Source organism: Humulus lupulus, chromosome 6, assembly GCF_963169125.1.
Source record: "Humulus lupulus chromosome 6, drHumLupu1.1, whole genome shotgun sequence".
In the NCBI taxonomy this organism is placed as follows: Eukaryota; Viridiplantae; Streptophyta; class Magnoliopsida; order Rosales; family Cannabaceae; genus Humulus; species Humulus lupulus.
This window is the reverse complement of record NC_084798.1, coordinates 2956185-2971776: the sequence shown is the minus strand read 5'-3', so window position 1 is coordinate 2971776 and position 15592 is coordinate 2956185. Positions and strand designations below refer to the sequence as shown.

At 31.2% G+C, this 15592-nt stretch overlaps 2 protein-coding genes and 1 non-coding gene across 3 annotated transcripts; 1 reads left to right on the top strand and 2 right to left on the bottom strand.

The window, feature by feature from the left end:
• The first annotated feature begins 1490 nt into the window (after window positions 1-1490).
• On the top strand, window positions 1491-7572 carry LOC133781403 (glucosidase 2 subunit beta). Its single transcript, XM_062220373.1, has 16 exons — window positions 1491-1800; window positions 1901-2017; window positions 2281-2376; window positions 2631-2870; window positions 3693-3907; window positions 4166-4258; window positions 4577-4669; window positions 5325-5664; window positions 5786-5890; window positions 5979-6080; window positions 6167-6224; window positions 6331-6399; window positions 6793-6880; window positions 6974-7035; window positions 7118-7169; window positions 7255-7572. Exons 1-16 carry the CDS (start codon window positions 1686-1688, stop codon window positions 7315-7317), a joined length of 1908 nt encoding a protein of 635 aa, XP_062076357.1. The 5' UTR covers window positions 1491-1685; the 3' UTR covers window positions 7318-7572.
• LOC133787227 (U6 spliceosomal RNA) lies at window positions 3296-3396 on the bottom strand. Its single transcript, XR_009872260.1, has one exon. It is a non-coding gene; the product is annotated as a U6 spliceosomal RNA (small nuclear RNA).
• A 566-nt stretch (window positions 7573-8138) lies between the features above and the next one.
• On the bottom strand, window positions 8139-15258 carry LOC133781402 (TMV resistance protein N-like). Its single transcript, XM_062220372.1, has 8 exons — window positions 15011-15258; window positions 14871-14908; window positions 13538-14105; window positions 12270-13431; window positions 10853-11149; window positions 9632-10690; window positions 8991-9521; window positions 8139-8538 (listed from the first exon to the last, which is right to left on the bottom strand). Exons 3-7 carry the CDS (start codon window positions 14041-14043, stop codon window positions 8994-8996), a joined length of 3552 nt encoding a protein of 1183 aa, XP_062076356.1. The 5' UTR covers window positions 14044-14105; window positions 14871-14908; window positions 15011-15258; the 3' UTR covers window positions 8139-8538; window positions 8991-8993.
• Window positions 15259-15592: the final 334 nt, after the last annotated feature.

Below are 15592 nucleotides of genomic sequence, written 5' to 3'. Positions count from 1 at the left end.
TATAGCTGAGATTTTAAGGGGGTTTTGTTCGAATGAAACGACAAGAAAATTCATGTCGTTTTTTTGTTAATCATAAAAACATGTCGTTTACTCAATTCTTTTAAATAAAAGTGTACTGTGTTTTTTCTGATTATCTGTTTGAACTTTATATTTTTTAAAATAGTTCAAATAGACATCTAAATTCAATTTTGACGAAGAAAAAATTGAATATAACAACACCGTTTTTAAGTAGAATGATTTTATTTTTGTTCTGAATTGTTAGATTGGTGAATTATTTGCAATTTTAGTTGAGAAAATTTTGAAAAAAATTGGGTTTAGGGTTCAATTAGAACTATTTTACAAAATATAGGGTCCAAAAAATAATTTATCAAAATATAGGGTCAAAACAGGTAATGAGACAAAACACATTATTCAAAAAAATACTCCAAAAATAAATAAAGAAAACGACATAATTTGGAGGGTAATGTGGTAAAATGCAAATTTGACATATTTGAAAGATTAATGGACAAATTTAGATGTGTATATAAGGGTGATTATACAATTAATCTAACATTTATATCCTAATCCAATTTAATTATAATGTGTAGTTTGTAATTTATCATCCAATCCAGTACAATATATCTCTATAATCAAATTTAATCTAGTTACAATCTAATAAATATTTTTTATAAAATCAGTTTTTAACATCTATATCAATTATAAAAACATCAAAGGACAAAAATGCTAAAGGTAGGTAGGTAGCTATTTGGTACCCTGTGTTTTTGCAAAGTATCATCTTAGTATCTTGTGTTTACAAATAATACTCATTTGGTAACCTGTATTTTGAAATCGTACATATTTTGTACTTGCATTTTAAAATCATACATATTTGGTACCCTAAATTCAAATTTAATTAATAAAATTTTACTAATTTAATCAAATTATTCTCTATCATACGAGCTACAAATTATATATAACTGCTAACAGTTTGGTCATATTGACAAAATTTTATAAATTATGATATGAAATATCTATGTTTTCAAAATACGAGTACCATATGAGTATTATTGAAAACAAATGATACCGGAACGATACTTTGCAAAAACAAATGATACAAAATGAGTAAATTCCCTAATTTATAATATGATATTGAATCTTAATTATCACTATGCTTTTATCAAAATAAAATTAAGTTGTTAGATGATAATTTAGAATTTCACATATTTATTATATATTCATATTGTATATTCATCTTAATTAAATTTGTGATAGTATAATCCGCCAATTAATCTAAATATAATAGAATTTTTTATATTAACTTTAATTTAATACGTTTGTTCACTAAAAAAAGGTCTTAGTTTTAAAATCAAATAATAATAATGAAATTATTAATAATTTCCCAAAAATAAAATAAAATAATAAATAAATAAATTTGACTCTTTTATTCAACCAACGACGTCGTTTTGACCGTACGAGCTCAATCAAACACCTTCTTCTTCGTTACCAGCTCTCTCACAATGAAACTCGAACCTCTTTCAACATTTCTGTAAATGGAGAATTCCATCTACGCCTGAAGAAGGAACCAATACACTTCCACCACACAATCACATATACACACATATATATATACATATAACTATATCTACATATATTCTTATATATATAAGCGAATTTCAGTGAATTTTAGGGTCAATTATTTGCGAACAATGGAGCTAAGGATCCCCAAGGTCTTTCCGCTCCTGCTTTGTCTTTTTCTATCTGCAGCTTCCATTGTTAGATCAGCCTCTTCTCCTCCCAAATATCTCGGAATCGCTCCCCAAGGTTCGCAAAACCCAACTTTTCTTACATTTCAATTTATATTTGTTTGTATATGTGATGAGAAGAATGATTGATTATTGACGGTGTTGGCTTCATTGCTCAGATGAAAAATACTACAAGTCTTCTGATTCCATCAAATGTAAAGACGGATCCAAGAAATTCACCCAAACCCAGCTCAACGACAACTTCTGCGATTGCCCCGATGGCACCGACGAGCCTGGTATCATCTTCCTCTCCTATGTTTTGCTGTATTTGATTATTTATCTATATTAGGTGAAAGGTGTATCTGATTTCTTATGGGGATGGGTTTTTTTTGGTTATTATACTTGCTAACTTTACTGCAGTTTGTATATTATTCATTTGTTTTTCTTTTCCCTTTCTTTTCATTGCATTGTTTGGTGAAATGTTATACTTTTCTATTGGGTGTCTTTGTGATTAACTGATTTTGATAAATGCTATGCATATTTGTTTGGTGGATTGTAGGAACATCTGCTTGTCCAAATGGAAGATTCTATTGTCGAAATGCAGGGCATGCTCCTAAAGTGTTATTCTCTTCTAGAGTGAATGATGGTATATGCGGTAAGTAGCTTTAAATTTGCTGCTTTAATAACTTGTATAGACGCAAGAACCAGTTTTACTTCCCTAGTTCTACTTCCCTAGTTTATTTTTCTTATATTTTGAGTTCTTTCTTATTGAATTAGTAATGGGAATTCAATCATAATGAGCCTTTTTTTTCTCTGATCATCCAATATATTAAATGTGGCGAGCATGTAGGATGTAATATAGAATTATTAGATCTTCTCTAATCTGCTTTAACTAGTCCTTAATCTCAGACTGCTGTGATGGGAGTGATGAGTATGATGATAAAGGAAAATGCCCTAATACATGTTGGGAGGCTGGGAAAGTGGCAAGGGACAAATTGATGAAAAAAATTGCGACTTTTCAAGAGGGTGTTGCAATAAGAAAGCAGGAAGTTGAACTAGCAAAAACAGCTATAGCTAAGGATGAGGCAGAGCTATCAAAGCTACAAAACGAAGAGAAAACACTTAAAGGACTTGTCCAGCAGCTTAGAGGTATAATCTCCTCATTCCCTATTCATATTTATTTTATCTAAGTTGGGTGATGAATTTATGATATATGTCATTATTCATAGGGTTTATGCAAATTATTTCAACTTGCATATGGGTCAGTATCTTTTATTGAACTTCCAATGCTCAATGAAGTGATATTTTGTATTAATGAAAATTAAGTATGGCTCTTGGGAGGTGTGCATTCCGAAGTTTATTTTTTTTCCATGTGTAAGTAATAGGCTTCTCATGTTTTTATTTTTCTCCAAACCAATACAAAGCTCACCTTATTTTGAGCAGCACGAGAACTGGAAGTTGTACAGTGTTAGAATTTTCTCTTTCTACATATACATATGCGAAACATCTACATCTACTTGTTGTAGTATCATAAGGAAAAATAAATTGTCAGTTTCTTTTTCTTGTGTTATGGTTTTGATTGCTGGAGTCTTTTTTTGTGCATTTCATCTTTGTGCAGGGGCCATGATAATCTTCTTTGTATCATTCCAATTTTATCGGATGTTCCCGAAGGGACGATTGCTGGAGTCTTGCTAATTGGCAATCAATTTACTGCATATATTTTACCAGTTTTATATTTCATAACTAGAGCGCATTAAAATTTGAGAACAAGGAAACATTTGTGTTCAAGTTTTGTGAAAGTTTCAGAATGTCACAAAATATATTTAAATAGACACTGCATATTCTTAATTTTCTTTCATTTTCTCTTTTTCGTATCTCTCACAATGATAATAGTAAGGCACATTTTTAAGATGCATTCATGTTGTATGCATCTTATGGGAAATATATAACTCTACTTTTTCTTCACCTCAGAGCGTAAAGAACAAATAGAAAAGGCTGAGGAGAAGGAACGCTTACAGAAAGAAAATGAAGAGAGAGAGAAGAAAGAAGCTGAGGAGAAAAACAAACACGAGGATGAAGCTAAGCAGGAAAATGTTGAAGGTGTAGAGAAACCAAACCATGAAACCGAAACCAATAGTGCAGATGATGAAAAGATAGGCCTCATAGATGATTCTCCTTCGGATCAGGTTATGATAGTTTTTTTTTTTTGTGTTGTTTTTATCTTAATTGTCATTGCATTTACTAATTTGCAGTTACAAGGTGGAACTTGTTTCTTTTGTCATTTGTGGCCCTTTAGTAATTCTTGCTATTGTGGATTTTCTTCCTGCAGCAATAACATTTAGAATATTTTTTTGCTTGAAATTGGTCTGTTATTATAAGCACTATGAATTGCTTTTGTAAATATTCTCACTGCCTTTACTTCTCACGTTTGCCACTGTTAATAGGATGCTGTGGACGTCCATGACAGTTTAGCTGCTGAAGCTGAACATGGTGATGCTTCCAGAAAGGAAAGGTCCCCAGTTCAAGGTGTAGAACAGGTAATTAATAGATTAAACTTTTTAATATGTATCTGCTGAACTGCTGCTTCATTGCTTGTATTTTAGATTATTGCATGATTCCAAACATGTCTCATGTAATTAGAAATTGATTGCAGTTTTACTTTCATATATTTTAAAGATTTTTATTAGAGTTTATTTGAGTTTGAATTATAAAAAAAATAGTTTTCTAGGTTAGTTAAGACTGCTTATTTGTAGCTATCTGTCAAATATTTTTGGACTCAGTTATAAAAGTATCACTTTCATTTGTGTTTCCTCTCATTTTCTGAACCTCTCCTGCATCAATGTCCCCCTATATAGCACACAACACAAGTGATAGAAGAGTCTACAGCAACGTCTGAAACTGGAACTGATGTTGATGGCAAGGTGTCTGCTGAAGAAGTCATAGATACAGTATGCTTCCAATCCCCAACTCTATTTATAGGAGATGTACTACGAGATTATATAATTACGAAATTTCAGTTTACCATAGTATTTTGATTTCCCTGTATGGAAGAAAAATCTTTTGGATTTGGGATATCTATCTTCGTTTGTCTTAGCTTTACTTATTTTTCATTTCATTGCAATGTTTGAAAATTGAAACATCTACTTTTTCTATTCTGGGTTTAAGATGGGTTTTATGCTTCTATGTATCATGGGATGATTGATGGCTTGCTAGGTCCTTTTATACATACCTTTGTTTGACTGCAAAATTTTGAGGCATGGGAAGCTGGGAACAAAGAAAGTAGATCAATAGTGAGGCAATTGATGATTTTATAGTTAAAAAATTATATGGGGATTTGACTAAAATTTTTGGCACTTAAAGAATCTTTTGGAAGTCACCTATTCGTTGCAAATTTGTTTCATAATAGAACAGATTGGGATACTTCTTGTCCTCTGCATTGTATATACATATATATATATATATTTTTTTTTCAGAGTTGTGATATTCTTTTGCACTTTATTAGATTTGCAACAATTAATTCTTGAAGTTCCTTAGTCCTCACTAAGTTTGAAGGTAATTATGATTTCCTTTGAGTTTATTGTTGTTTGCTTCCTTGGTGTTTAGGGTAGTGATGCATCTGAAAATACCGAGGGATTGTCAAGGGAAGAATTGGGCCGCCTTGTTGCTTCTCGTTGGACAGGAGAAAACACTGGGAAGCAAACAGAAGATTCTGATGCTGAAAAAGATAATAATCATGAAGCAGATGAAAACAATGAAGAGATGCCAAGGGACAGTACACATGATGAGGAAGATAATGGCTATGCTTCAGAAACTGATGATGAACACCATAAGTATGATGACAGCAATATAGAGGATGAGGTAGACGATGATATTAGAGAGGAAGATCCTGAAGATTCTAGTTCTTCATATAAGTATGACTCAGATATTGATTCTGATTTGTCAGGTATTCAACTGTTTGTTTTGAGTAATATTCTATGTGTAATTATATTTCATTTAATTACTTTGACCATGTTTAAGCTGTATGTCACTTCTTGTTTACTATTATCTATTTAAATATAATTTAGATGTAACAACAACAAGTAATCCTTCTTGGTTGGAGACAATACAACAAAAGGTGCGGAGCGTTCTTCAGGTTGTTAATTTATTCCAGACTCCAGTGAATCAGTCAGGTAGAAGACAAAAGCTTTTAGTTTTGTTGTTTTTTGATTTTGGAACAAAGTTTATCAAAAGTAATTATATATATGTTCACTTCCTCAGATGCTGCTCGTATACGCAAGGAATACGATGAATCCAGTACTAAATTGTCTAAAATCCAATCAAGAATATCAAGTTTGACACAAAAGCTAAAACATGATTTTGGTCAGTAAGAATTAGCTGCATTTTGTACTTTTGAAGTTTATTTTTCTGGCTTGATTTGACGGCTAAACTCCGTTTGTAAATTGCAGGAGTAGATAAGGAGTTCTATTCATTCTATGGTCAATGTTTTGAGGGCAAGGAAAACAAGTAATAAATTTGACTCATTTTCTTTTTATAGATAGTTTATAGGGAATTTTTCGGATTTGATAATTTTGATGAACCTCACCCTTGGCTTGTAAAATTCTTGGGTCAGGTATGTTTACAAAGTGTGCCCATTTAAACAAGCTTCCCAGGTCGATGGACACAGCACAACTCGTTTGGGGTAAGTGTCTCTTGTTATGCTTTTGATGTTTATATATATAAATATTGGAACTAAACTCTAAAAGAAAAGAGAAAGTATCAATAAATATGTTCACATACCCTTTTTCTGTTTTTTACTAGACTTTTTTAATCTCTTTCGACTAGAATATTTAGGGATCTAGATTGTCTTTTCTTCTAAGCGTTAATAAAATTGTTTTAAGATGAATTTATATATTTTTTTTCGCTTAGATTCTCTTTTTTGATATTAGGGAAAGCATTTTAGAAAATTACTAGTAATGAGTTTGATATCGATTACATATTATGCATGTTCTATTTCTTGTGATAGATTTATATGTTTTTTATGTTTACTTGTTCGCCTCTGTATTATATCTTATATACATTTTTTTGGAACTAGGCAATGGGACAAATTTGAGGACTCATACAGAGTCATGATCTTTTCAAATGGAGACAAGTGTTGGAATGGACCTGATAGAAGTTTAAAGGTACTTATTCTCATCATTTTAGTTTAGATTAGACACAAGTTTTTGGTTTTGATTTGTTTTACATAATATGAGTTTTGTTGTATTGTTTTTCAGGTTAGACTTAGATGTGGATTGAAAAGTGAGGTTACTGATGTAGATGAACCAAGTCGTTGCGAGTAAGAACTCTTTATATATATTTATATAAATCTTCATTTTCTCTATCTAATCTTTGTCTTAATAATTTGTTTCTTATGACAGATATGTAGCATTCCTATCAACTCCAGCAGTATGCTTCGAGGAAAAACTTATGGTAATAAATATTGAAATGAAACTGATTACTTTCTATTCCTTGCTTACTCTTATAATGGCTGAATATACTGATGTTGAATTTGTAGGAACTACAACAAAAACTAGACTCGATGAACAAAGAACAACCCCAAAACCATGACGAGCTTTGAGTTTTTCCTAGTATTTTTTAGAAGTAATCTAACAGGTTAGGCTGAGATCTATTTTGAACACATAACTCAGCTCGACATCTCGGCAACAAATTGGAGCGATGAGCTGATTTTTTTACATTCTAAAAGACTATTATAGAACAAATTTCAATTTGGTTGGGAGCTGGATTGTAGCTATTGAGTTAAAACAACACATTAATTAAGTGGTGCATTTTTGAACTGAAATTGTAGTGGTGCACATTCTGATTTTTCATACTATACCCAAAATCTGTCTTTAGTAGATTTAAAATAAATCTATGGAAAAGTTATTATATATCTAAATTTATGGAAGACAACAACTCTAAAACAGGTTTATTGCTATATGTCTTCTGTGACTAATTGAAGTGATTAGGCATTAAGTATGAACACAACATGTTTCTTAGTATCATAAGCTCTAAGTTGTTATCTACCAAATTTTGATTATGCATTGTAATGAAAAAAGTAGAAGTGTGCTAAAACAGAGCTCATCAGTGATATTGATATGAGAATAATTTCTCAGAAACTTCAATCTTTCTCTCTCATTCCATTCATAGTACTCTTGTGTCTTAAAAATTCATGACATCATACCAAAACCTTCACATTAGTACTAAATTGAAGAATGTATGTTCGCCAAGTTTTGGGATTGACATGTGTAAAACTCATTAGCTCTTAGTTTTTCTCTACTCAACTTTGATTTTGCATTGGGTAGACAATTGGATATTGAGAGGGGCAAAATTCCAGCCTTAGCTAGATACCTAAATGATCAATATTTCTTGACTTCTTTTATGCCATTACAAAACTAATACTCAAAAAAATAAAGCAATCTAATTATATCCAGTCTGTAGAGAAATATTCCATCATGTATATTACAGGAAAAAAAATAAAATAAAGCATAGTCTAAATACAGCAAAATAGAAAGCCAAAGTACAACACAAATAAGAATACACAATTTTTCCAAAACAAAACCATTGTAATGTATTTATAGCAATGTCTGGTTAAAATCTTTAAAGAGCAAAACTCAATTGGGAAAAATCTCTAGAAATGAAAAAGAGTACATTCATCCAAAACAAAAGAGCTGGTCCACCAAACAACATTTCAAGAGAGTACCAATTCACATGAATGCAATCATATCAATCGAAGACCAATGTGTAGCTTGAAAGATCAACATCTTTGTCAGTCCATAATGCAAGTTCCAAACTTAAACACCTGATCATTAGTCATTAAGAATAAATTTTTTTTTTTATTATGGTTGAATAATGATGAATAGAGTGAAAACAATATACATGCCTATATGTACATTACTAACTATTCTTAAACACTAACAAAAAATGCAAGTAATTATTTCCACAGAATAATAATGGTTAAAACTTGATACTGTGTACATATATATATTTATGTTGTGTTGTGTGTATATTAGTGTGTACCGAGAAAATTGATAGTATATATTTAATATATATATACATACAATAGTTACTATAATTAAATTTCAAATAGTAATAATAATAATAACATATTGAATTGATCAGATTTGTGACAGTGGATACAATCAAAGAGGTGTTAACAAAAATATATATGTTTTGTGTATAAGTAATTGTATGCATACAAAAAACTGATAGCAATTAATGATGTATTGAAATCAGAGAAAAATGCTTACATACTTTTTATATTTTAGTTCTCTTAGCGTTACGTGTTTCTTCATGTATAGTACCAAACTCCTCTGCATCTTTCTTGTATATGAAGCGGATTCCACATTCTTTTATAGTACCAAACTTCTCTGCATCTTCCACATATATCCAGTCGATTCCACTATTTATTATTCTCGGTGGGCGATAAATGTTAAACTTAAATGAAGCAATCTTTCCCTTATAAATGTCATCTCTTGTAAGATAAAGTATGAACACTCGATCTGTATCGCATTGAGTATGTTTTTGTGTGATCTTTAGATATGAACAGAACAAGTGTGATTCATCCAAAGAGGTTAAACAATGGATTTCACAAAGTATGGTCAAATCATTGAAATTCCCCAAATCAACAACAAGGCATATAACAATGCCTAAGAAGCTTTCATCACCAATCCAAGTCGATGGAGCAGAGTCTACAGGTAGTGCAAATCCCATAGACTTATAAGCAAACCACTGGGGAATTTTATTTCCTGGATAACAAAAGTTCACTCTAGGACAATACAAAGCCTGCGATTATTGTAATACAACACAAACAAGTAGAATCAGTTTTATTAGATATTATAATAGTGAAAATTTATCACACTTACTATTATACGCTATAGAAAAAAGAGACAAACCTTTTTCTCTACTGAATATTTTGGTCTGAAAATTGTATCTTGCAAAGCTTTGCCCGTTAGAATATTGTGTATTGTGTAGAGCAAAAAGCATTCACAACAAGTGAAATCTTTCCAAAATTTATAATAGTTACATAGAGCATTCCATTTTAGGATAGAGATTAGATTTGTATTCGAACAAGAACATCTACACTTAGACTGTTGAAGAGTTTCGGAAATCCAAACATCTAACAAAACTGCCCAATTTTGATCTCTTTGATATTCATCAATGTAGACCACATAAATGTTGGGCATATTATAAATGTTAGACATTGGAATAGACTTGAGATTTTCGCATTCGCTCAAGTCTAAAATTTTAAGCTTAGGTAGATACTCAATGGGTTGTGGAACCTCATCAATCCATGTTCCATCTAGATAAAGTTCTTTCAGATTCTCCATAGACTCCAAGATTTCCGGAAAACTTTTTAGTTGTGAGCAATTGTGGAAAGACAGTTTTTCAAGAGACTTCAACTTACAAATGGTGGTTGGGAGGCTTTCAAGCATTGTGCATCTTCTCATGTCTAAAGACACAAGATAAGGCATGCACTCAAAGGATGATGAATTGATTTGTCGTATCGATGTTTCACTCAAATCTAACTCTTTTATATTTTTGGGAAGCTCTGGAAACTTGTCGATGGACACACATCTACTCATACGTAGAACTTGCAATGATTCAGAATAACAAATACTGCTGGGAAGCTTCTTAAGATGTTTACAGTTGAAGATATAGAGCCCATGAAGATTCTTAAGATAGCCAATGGAAGAGTGTAATTCTTCTATTGCTATCCAAGACAAATTTATGATTTTGATATTACCAAACATCTCTGAAACAATTCTCAGATTATAGCACCCAGTGAGTCGAAGTTCTCCATCATGAACGTTGTGAGACCTTAAAGGAGGAAGCTCAACCAAACTTATACAACCGTGTAGGTCCATGTGACAAAGATTTGCTCTCGAGAGATTTGGGAGACAAGTTAACTTCTTTGAGGAACTTAGATCGACATGTTTTAAGTTTTTAAGATCCTGCATATATGTTGTAATGACAAAAAGAGAAATCATATATTAATCAATGTGTGTATGTCATGTGATTGACAATTATATTTACTATATAAATTAAAATCTCATCAACTTGATTGATGGATGAATTAATACATAAAAGATCAAACATATATTTATTTTACCAACCTGAATTCCATCCCATAGTTTCTCAAGCCGGCTCCGAGGCATACTAAGATGGACAAGATTACCCAGTGTAAATTTTGACCCTAAAGATTTCGAAGGGTAGTCATACCATTCAAGATATCTAAGCTCTATAGGAAAAGAGTCTAAACCATGAGGAAGCTGAAATGGTTTATACATGATTGATAGTTGAAGCAATTTTAGACTTGACATTTTTTTAAAGACTGAAGGGTCCAAGTTTATCTCTCCTTCTCCTTGTATGTGATAATCATCAACAAATATCCCTTTAATTTTTGAAGTGCCCTAAAATTTGGAAAATCAAACCAAAAGAAATTTCAATATAGATATTTTGCTGTCTATTTAGGTAATAAATATAAAATGAGTAACTAAAAATATTACTTCTTATTTTCCTCAATCACACATTTTATCAATTACAAAGATATAATATTATGATAAAATAGCAATACATTATACATATATCTTATCCAAAGTGCATGTTTCTTAATGAATATGAATATATAGTTTTAATAATATAAACTTAGATATCATATTTGAATAGGGTACATTATGGATAATGATAAAACTGTCCTACATCAAGAGAAGATAATTAAAAATCTATTTTGTTTAGTGTTACTGATTGAATAGTGTACACTACTTTAACACAAATAATATTTTAAGGTACTTTTTTCTTTGATGAGAATAATGATAAAATAGGAAATTTATAAGGAAATAAATAAAATAATCTGTATAAATATTATATGAAAGCTCAAAATGACTTTAGTATTCTATTTTTCTCGGCCAAGATCAAAATAACGAACACTTATTTCCTTTGGAGTTATTGAATACTTCAAACAAATAATTTAAAGTACTTCTTAATACTCATAAAACAAAACCACAATACATTATTTTAGGCACTTAAGGAGCTTAAAAAATCATGCCAAAAAACACAAAGAAAGGTTTTCAATCTACTCAACAAAATTTTATTCTTCATTTTTATTTCCCCCTAAAACTCATGTATTATTATTTTTAAATTTTAATTTAAATCATTTGAGTTCATAATATATCTTACCATCCCAAATTTTATGAATGATTTTTTTATATATATATATATTTTAATTAAAAAATGGTGTTTATTAAGAAAAAAAAAATATCTCGTTTCTCTTATAATATAGTAAGTTCCAATGACATAGATATAAGTATTCCAGTTTGAAAACAATTTAAATATTCTCCACTTGCATGATATTTGTTCAAAAGAATTATAAATATAACAAATTTACAATTAATGGTAAAGATAACTGTGGTGAGTTTAAAAATTTCAAAGAAATTATTGATTAAAAAAATCAATAAAATTTATAATAAATACAAAATTACCTTAGTTTTTCCATAGAAAACTATATTAATTCACTTGTATATTAATACTTACTATATTATTTTCCAAGACGTGGCAGATATCTTCGTGCCTCCACAGTCTACTATAGTTTTCCAAACAATTATCATTTGACCCACAAGCAATCGACTGACCCATTTCTTGCAACAAATCATGCATTTCAAGTATAATAAAACTTCTTTCTTCCCCATAATAATCCTCATAATAATCCAACACATCTTTAGTTATCAAACACTTGTCAACAAGAACTTCAATAGCATCACAAGAACTACCATAACAAGCATCCAACACATCTTTCGCATACTTTTCTGTGTGGCCCCGGAAGAAACATGCTATATCAAGAAATATGTTCTTCTCTATTTCTTCTAGGCCATCAAAACTTATTCGTAGCACCTTTACTATTCTTTGATCGGGGTTTACTTCTTTTAGCTTACTCAACATGCTTTGCCATACTTCTATCTTCTTTGAAAATAGATGAGAACCCAAAACTTTGAGAGCAAGTGGAAGACCTTTAGCATAATCTACAAACTTCTCTGACAGTTCTTTGTAGTTTTGATCAACAGCTTTACCTTTGAAGGCATGCAAATAGAAGAGTTCAAGAGCTTCCTTTTCATTTAGTATGTCGAGGCGATATATCATCTTTTCATCATCATCTCCAATAATATTTCGAAGCACTTGTTGATCTCTACTTGTTACGATAACTTTACTTTCAGAATTTAACCAAGCATGACGATCTTTAAGTAAAGAATTACAGACATCCAAGTCATCCACATCATCAAGAACTATAAGCAACTTCTTATGATATAGCCTATCCTTTATGGAACCCAAATCTTCCAAGTATATATTTTCTTCTTTTGACAGTCTTTGAAAAAATTGTCTCTCCAAATCTGATCCATGCTTTTGGTGTTCTTCTTTAACATTTTGAAGAAAGCAATGATTCTCAAATTGATGACGAAATTTTTCGAACATGACATAAGCAAGGGTGGTCTTACCCACCCCACCCATGCCCCAAATCCCTAAAATGGGGGCATTATCGATCGATAGCAACTTATTGAGATCTGCAACACACTTGTTGATTCCAACTAAACCTTGTTTTAAATAATAATCACCATGGCCATGGCCACTACTCTTTGAAGATGTAGAATTTAATTTTCCTCGTATATGATTGAGAATCTCAGTCACTAAATCAGCTTCCTTCCTAAATTATATATAATCAATTTCAAATCAAATTACATATTTATTAGGTAGAAGAACATTAAAATCAAATTAATGATGAAACAATATCAACGAGAAGCATTACGTACTTGAGTTCGGATAAATGCCATCCAGAAAGATTAGCTGCCGTGGTTAGAGCAGCCTTCCATCTTCGTATCATAGAATCGCTGTGTCGTTGTTCATGTTCTGCAAATGCGTCTGCGTAAGTTCTTTTCTGTCTGCGCACATCCGAAGGATCAACATGGTAAAACACCGGCAAAACAATTTGCGTCTTCTTCTGCTGCATACATTGAATGATATGCTCCAGCTCATCCAAGCACCACGACGAGGCTGCATAATTTTCTGAGAATATAACTACAGAAAATGTTGAGTCGTCGATGGCATCCAAAAGTGCTTGGGAAATCTCATGTCCTCGCTCCAGTTTGTCATCATCAATAAAGTAATCAATTCCCGCGTTCTTGAGTGCTGCAGAAAGATGACTAGTAAAACCGTTGCGGGTGTCTTCTCCTCTGAAACTGATAAAAACATCATATTTCTTCCGAGAGGCCAGGATGGAGCGCTGATCCTCATCAATATCCATGCTTGGTGGCTCCATGACGATTGGTATACTTCTTCCACGTGAAGTCTTATTATCAGCTGACTGATGGGATAAGATTCCTGAAAATAAAGTTTGTTTGTTTGTATTTATTACTAGTCAAACTAGTCAGACCCCACTGATATCACCTATTTCCATTTCCTTGATAACTTGAGAAATTATTGGGAGTTGAGCTGGAAAGAGAAGTAGTCAAAGCAAAATATATAATGTATGTACAAAAGTAATTGATTTTTGCTCAGAGAGAGAAATATTGAAATATCAAGTCCACACGTTAATGGCATCTCCAACTCATAATATATATATAGTGATACCCAATAGAACAAATCTTAGCAACTTTTTTTTTTTCATAACAACAAAAATTATACCCTAAAAAAATATATTTTTTGTTATTTTACTATTTTTTAATAAAATAATAAATAAGATATAAATATATTAATTTTTTTTTTAAATATGTGATATATATATTAAAATTTTTAAAAAAAATTGCTCTGTGAACAGTGCATAGTATGTATCCTGTGGCACTGATCACAAACGGCTTAACGGTGTTGATTGTATTATAGGGGAATACAATTGGACTGGAAAGATTTTCAGCATATATATGCTGATATGCGGTTAGGTTGGAGTCGCCCTAAGTCCTAACCCTTTTCAAACAGAAACAACAGAAAGACAGTTACATCAATATTTCTGTTACAATAAATTCAAACAACTTTACAACTCAGTCAAAAATTCATGATTATTCTCTGTATTTCAAAACTATATATATATATATATATATATGTGTACTTATTGTAATAAAAATATACAGAAGAAAATGAAAAAAGAGATACCGAGAGCCAGTCTTTGTGTTTAGGTTGAGTGAAAAGACCTGCAGAAAGAAAAGAAAGAGAGAAGAGTTGTAAGAAACAGAAAGAATATCTGTGTATTGAGTGCTAGGACTGTATAAACAAGAATAAAGAAAGGAGATTACCTTTGCTGATTCGCTGTGGCTGGAATCTCAGAAGATCTTGTAACTAGTTCATCATTTTAGTGTAGATTCAAGCTCAATCACCTCTAAGGCGAGCTCAAGAGGATGTAGGTCCAGTAATTTGGTGGTGGACCTCTATAAATCGTTGTTTGTCTTTCTTTCTCCCACTTTATCTCTTCTTTTTTTTTTTTTTTTGATTGTGGTGGTCTCTGATTTGTGCGTGTAATGAAAGAGTAGATCTGAAAATTGCAGAGTAAATAAAATAAAATCCTACAAGAAAATCCTACAAGAAATATATGGTCAAAAAACACTTATCTTCTCTCAGAAAATGACTAGTTGACCATATATCAGAAAACGCGTAACACTTATCTTTTTTAATTGATTGTACCCCAGGAATTAATCGATATTATAATTTACTACAATATCAATATAATTTATCTTCATTCATGTAGTAAATAGATTTTCGTTTATAGAAAGCAACATTATTGATTTGATGTCCTGTTTAAAAATGTCGGTGTATGCTGATCTTCCACGAAAGTCATATTATAACCCATCATCATTATTTTTCCAAGTAATGAAAGTTTA